Source organism: Chelonia mydas, chromosome 15 (assembly GCF_015237465.2).
Source record: "Chelonia mydas isolate rCheMyd1 chromosome 15, rCheMyd1.pri.v2, whole genome shotgun sequence".
Taxonomy (NCBI): Eukaryota; Metazoa; Chordata; order Testudines; family Cheloniidae; genus Chelonia; species Chelonia mydas.
In genome coordinates, this window is record NC_057856.1 from 13,558,978 (window position 1) to 13,564,977 (window position 6,000).

Below are 6,000 nucleotides of genomic sequence, written 5' to 3' on the forward strand. Positions count from 1 at the left end.
GCTGAGAGACACCCCCAAGTCTCTGGCCAACATGTGGAGATCCTCAGGCTCCTGGGAGGATGGAATGAAGAGCTGCATCTGTGAAGGCTCAAGAGTTCTATAAATATGCAGTGATTTCAGAGCATCTTCCTGACAGACAGGTTTCTATTTTACCCTTGCATGGTGGACTTTTCAGTATGGCAATTCCATGAAGCGCAGCAAGGATGTTATACTGCCGAGTTGATTAACAATATGATATCAGCGCGCACACACACACACACACAGATGGTGCATCAGAGTGCTGGCTGAAAATGTAAGTAATAAACCAGCCGCAGAGCCTCTGCTCACAGCAACAGCCTGAGAACTCCACAAGCTCTACCCAAGCCTGATTATTCTCTCATTTATTCTTGACAGAGCAAAGCCCTTTGATGGGTTCTCCAGGGAATCCACCATGTGTCCTCCCTAGACACCACCTGTTCCATCTGTTCCTCAGTGGCCTAAACAGTTAGGGATGTCTGCCGCAGTTTGAATACACTTAGAACAGACCTTTGGCCTCAGTCTTCCCTCTAAACTTGAGCCAAACCTAACCCACGCTTTTCTGAAGGTTGCAAATACTCAGGTGACTTTCATTTCCATGTGCCTTCTGCTTTCTGGTTTAAGCCACACCCACAGTCCAAATGCCCAGATCTCACGAGAACAACCTTTCTCGCTGTCCTGGCTGGAATGGGATAGAACCTGAACCTCAAGAGAAAGCTTGTTCTTGTGAAGTTTCCAGTCTAGTTCATAGACCAATGAGGCTTGGATAAGCCCATAAGATTTGGATACCAATCTTTGCTGCTCATCAGATCCACCGCTCTGAGCCTTTGGAGAATCCTCCACTCCTGTCAGCATTGTCAAAGAAAACCAGCCCCTCTCCTTATGCAACTTCTGTTACAGGGAGGAGAGGGCCAGGGGAGGTGAGGAATCTCTTCAGACCCCAGCTGACAACATGTTCCTGCCCAGAAGCATGAGGCTTGATGGTCTTTGCTGTTATTTTTATCCTTCCCAGTAGGACGGCAGATGTGACAGAGCATGGGGCACAACACCTGGATACGCTACTTTTCTTTTACTCCTACTCTCTCTTCTGACACCTCCCCAAGCTCTCCCTTCCTGTCCACTTTGCGAGAACCCAGGTGCTAACACAAAGCCTTCAAGAACTGCAGTTTGCTGGGGGGGGGGGGGGTGTGAGGGGGGGGGGGGGGAAGGTGAACACTGCCAAAGCCTACACAACCCTGGAGTAAATGTTTACATGTGCTCTTGATTCCCTGCTGAAGTGGAGGATAAACATGTCTAAATTATCCTGAATGCTCATTTCACTATTTAAACAGCATATATCAACCTCTTTTGTAAACTTGGTCTGCATGGGGAGGGAGGAGCCTGCATGGGCCGAGCTACTCCTCCTAACGTAACCCCCATCTGCTCCTGGCCCAGGTAGCTGCATGTCATGCAGCTATAAGGAAGCACAGTGCATTCCAGGTAGGATTGCTGGCTCTGGAGAGGGGAGAGCTCCAGGAAATGCCATACGGCTGGATTACACCAGCCAACTAGGCATGAAGCCACCAGTTCCCCCTCTCCCCCCCCCGACCCCGCAAGGTTAGTTTCTCAGTGAAACGCATTGACATTAATTTCCCAGAGGGGGCCTGAGCCAGGCCATCTCCAGGTGTTACATTTGGTGTGCAGTGCCCTGAGAATTTGAGATTTTAGTTCTGGGGGTTTTAAAAGAACCACTGCAGATGGCTTGGCTTTTGCTCTAATTCTTGCCTTCCTCAGGTGCTAACTTCTAAATTTCCCCCACCTAGTTTTACCTTGTAACAAACCTTAGCCCCTGAGCACCCCAACAGTAAATGTTGATGTATCAAAAGCTATCAAACCTCATGCTTCAGGACTAAAAACTGACCTGCTGAGGTCAGGAAGAAATCCAGCACCCCCTCTTCCAACATGTCATGGTATGTTTTTGTACATTGTCTGGGTGTAGTGAAGCGTTTTTGCCCTCCATCAAGAGGTCAATCCAGAAATCCCAGGTAACCCTGTCTTAATCTAATAACCAGGTGGCATCCAATTAAATTAAATGGCAACAAGATTAAATGGACACCAACTTGGAAAAAAAGAATCACATTTCTCTGAAATTCTGGACCTACTATGGTTATAAGTAACATCTTCAATGACTGAAAGCCGTCAGTGGTGGAAAGACGTGTCTCCTATTTCAGTTTCTTTACTTGGTAGATAGGAGAGCACCTCCTGTACAGTTAGGGTCACTGTTTGCACGGCATAGTTGGTGTCTTGCTTGCTGGAAAGATCCTTATAAACACTGGCAGGAGATCAGAAAATCCTTGTGGAAAGGGAACACACTATTTGCTAGTGAGGGAGGGTGCTCCACCAGAAAATGATTTTTAGAAAAAATAGCAGATGATTAAAAAGACCAAATTGCCGATGTCCCTTTAGAAACCATGGAAGTAAATTTATTTTTTGCCAAAAAGAAGCTGCCAAAAGAAGCTCTTGAACCAAATGCTTATTAGGATGCTGAAAAGGTGTAGCTATTGGTTAGGAATAATATGGAGATCATCCAGCGTTACTCTTGTTATATCAGGGTAGTTAGCAATCAGGATTCAGAATAATATAAATCAACAGCTGGCTGCCTGGGATTAAGGAGAAGCTTTTCTCATGGCCAGGTGGACTGTACTCACTCCCTTATGAGACTTCTACCATCTTCTGAAGCATCTGGTATCGGACACTGAACAAGACGGACCACTGGCCTGATTTGGTATGGGATTTCTGTCTTACCAAGGCACTGTGCCAGCTCTTTTCCTCCCCGCTCCTTGCTGTGCTCCAGACATGCTGGCTAGTTTGTATAAGCCTCAGCAGCCTTTGCACTCCCTTGGCGGCAGCGAGTGGGGATCATGGGTATAAGAGTGTGTGTGTGTGTGCGCGTGTGTGTGGGGGGGACTAGTCTGAGTTGGGCAGAGTTATATGGGAACCTTAATTTACACAGGACACTTTAAAACTAGGGCTAGCAACTGCCTTCCTACAAAGCAGCCAGCATGGACCCCTGCTGGTCTCAGGACCCAGATTAGATGCACCGTTGGTCCATTCGAGAATGGGGATTCCTGGGTTTCTTTATGTAGAGACACCATGGGGTGGCTCAGGACCTCTCCCCATTTCTCCCTCCCCCCCATACCACTTCATGTCTCTGCAGGAAGGAGCAGGGCTCCAGATTTGTAAGTTACTAACTGTGGCTTATTGGCAGAGCTACGGATCAACCAGTTGCTAAATGTAGCTGAAGCCCTAACACAGCTGGGGGTGTGCAAAGAAATGCATCTCCATTCAGCATGTGCGCTGCCTTACTCTTCATGGAGGCACAGCTGGGATGAGTTCAATGGCATTTTGTTTTGAATAATAAAAGTGCTTCCTAGGCCAAGAATTTTTAAACCAAGCTCCAGCCCCCAAGCAGATTTAACAGCCAAGTTATAAACCTCTCAGATGACAGAGCTTGATAATAAAACCATCGACAGGACCTGCACTAATCCCCAGTGGTGCTACCGGGCGTTGCTCCGTCACCAGTTTAGGCACCAGGAAAACACATGCCTATAATAACCCAATTACACGCACAGCCCCAGTGCGGGCAGCACTCGGTCCTCCCCAGTCCCCCAAACTCCCCCCCCCCACCCAGGCATCAGCACCTCCAATTGCCAACAGCCCCATCCCAGGTGACGGAGAGCCCTGCCTGCTGCTTCCCCCAGGCCTGCAGGTTTTATTCATCTGTTTAGTTTTGTGTCCCCCTTAACATTTCTTGCTTTCATCTGGAACTGCCATTGCAGCGTGAGGGACGCGCTCTTACCAGGCAATGAATGCCACCGAACCTTTAAGGGGAAGAGTGGGGAAGGATCCCTTGTCATCTTCTAAACACTAATTACAGCAATCCCCACAAAAGAGGGCACATTTTAAAACTGCATCCTGACATGCGAAAAGCCAGCATGCAGATTTCACTGCCCTGCAACAAAGCAGGAGGCAGCTGACATAACAGTAAAGTGCCAGCTCTAAAACAAACAAGCATCTGCTGCTGGGGGGACAACTGGAGGCGCTTCCCCGGGAAGGGGAGAAAGAGAGGTGGGTTTGTTCCCCCAGCAGAACAGCCACCGCCAAAAGTTTCCAGGTTCTTTTTTGGAGCAGGGAGGGGTTTGCCAAGGAAATGCCCCACGAAAAGGGAATGCACAAAAGGCAAAAACCCTTTAGGTCTTTAGAAAAAGAGCATGGAAATCCGAAGGGGCGCGGGGGGGCGGGGGGGGGGGGGGGCACACAAGAGCAGCAAAGCAAACCCGTGCAGCCAGAGGGGCTGTGACATTCTTCACCCGGCCCCGGGCAGGGTTTCTCCCGCAGCCGGCACGCAGTGGGCAGCGGGATGTAAACAAGGCGAGGGGTGCCGTCCCTCCGGGAAGCGGGGCTCCTGCGTGAGACCGGTGTGGCCGAGTGGGGGCTCCGGCCAGCTGTCTGTCTGTCCGTCCAGCCCCCCCCCGCGCACAGCGAGAGGGGAGGGCGGAGGCGGCGTTTGGCTGGAGGAAGGGGAGAGGGGAGATTGCGACCCAGGGCACGGAGGGAGCCGCATGGAGGCAAAGCGGGCCCGGGCAGCGGAGGGGTTAGTTAGCGCGGAGATCGGGGCGCGGAGATCGGGGCGCAGGGAGACCCCCCCCCGCCCCCGCCGCTTGTACTCACCAGGGTTTTGTGCCGGCGGGCCCCCCGCGAGGCGGGCAGCGCCTGGCCCCCCAGCAGCCAGGGCAGGAGGAAGGCAGCGAGCAGGGCGGAAAGCGGCGCCCGAGCCATCCCCGGCGCTGCCGGGACGAGCGCAGGTTGCAGGCGGGCCGGGGCCGGGGCCGGGGCCGGAGCGTGCCGGGGCCGGGCGCTGCCTGGCACAGACATGGGGCCGGGGATGTCCCGCAGCCCCTTTTATACGCGCTCCTGCCTTTTGTTCTCCCTCTTCGAATTACACGGTTCTGGGCTGCCGAAGTGACACATCCCGGCGGCACCACGTGGGGCGGCGGGGGGCGGAATCCCGGGAGCCCGGCTGGAGCCAGGAGCAGGGGCTGCGTTAACTCCTTCCGCGCCGGGGGGAGGCAGACCCCCCCACACCCCCGCAGGGGAGCGCCCCCCCCGGCCACAGCGTTACACGGGAGCGGGGGAACGGGGGGAGACCCCGCTGGCTGGGCAGGAAGGAAATCAGCCCTGCCTGGGGGAAAGCTGACCGGGAGGGGGGGGCAGGTTGGTCTCCCACCGCGATCCCCGGAGCGCTGCTAGGGGGCATGGTCACCGTGGGGGGGGGGGGGGGGGTTGAGAAGGGCCCCGTTGCTGCTCGCTCGGGTGCCCTGGGAGCCTCCATCGCTCTGCAGTGGCTGAAGGGAGGTTTCAGAGGAGCAGCCGTGTTAGTCTGTGTCCGCAAAAAGAACAGGAGGACTTGTGGCACCTGAGAGACCAGCCAGTTTATTTGAGCATCAGCTTGTGTGAGCTACAGCTTCATGCATCCGATGAAGCGAGCTGTAGCTCAGGAAAGCTGATGCTCAGATAAAGTCGTTCGTCTGAATGGAGGTTGTGTCCCTCCCGGTTCCTGACCCTCTTGAAGTCCCTGGAAAGTTGCAGCATTTGGAGCAAGGATTTAAATATCCTGGGGCCCCCCCATCCTGCAGGGTGAGTGTGGGCGGGCCCCTCTGGCCGCACAGAACCGCTGATGTCCACGGCCCTTTGGGCAGGCACAGGGGCTGCCCAGGCGTTGTGACTTGCAGGATCGGGGCCATGATGGGATCGGTCCCGGTTGGGTGACCCACGCCATCCCTGCCATGCCAGACTGGTCCCTACAATGCATTTGCTAATGTTTCGTTTTAAACAGGGCTCCTGCCACTTCCCCTGGGACACACTGGTCCCTCCCGGGCCGGTAGATCGCATGATTGTTATGGTCCCACTTCACTGGACTGTGGTACAAACAACACAAAGGCAGCA

The 6,000-nt window shown here is 53.8% G+C and overlaps 1 protein-coding gene across 2 annotated transcripts in view; it reads right to left on the reverse strand.

Annotated features, from left to right (window-relative positions):
* The window catches only part of MMP11 (matrix metallopeptidase 11), a 34,060-nt gene extending 29,051 nt beyond the window's left edge, over nt 1-5,009 (reverse strand). The window contains exon 1 of one of the 2 annotated variants that reach the window (XM_037878851.2): nt 4,726-5,007. In XM_037878851.2, the coding sequence (XP_037734779.1) occupies nt 4,726-4,929 (204 nt within the window). In that variant the 5' untranslated portion in view covers nt 4,930-5,007. Of the gene's footprint in view, nt 1-4,725 lie in introns of both variants that reach the window. The other variant, XM_043529919.1, reaches the window with a different exon arrangement.
* Between the last annotated feature and the right edge of the window lie 991 nt (nt 5,010-6,000).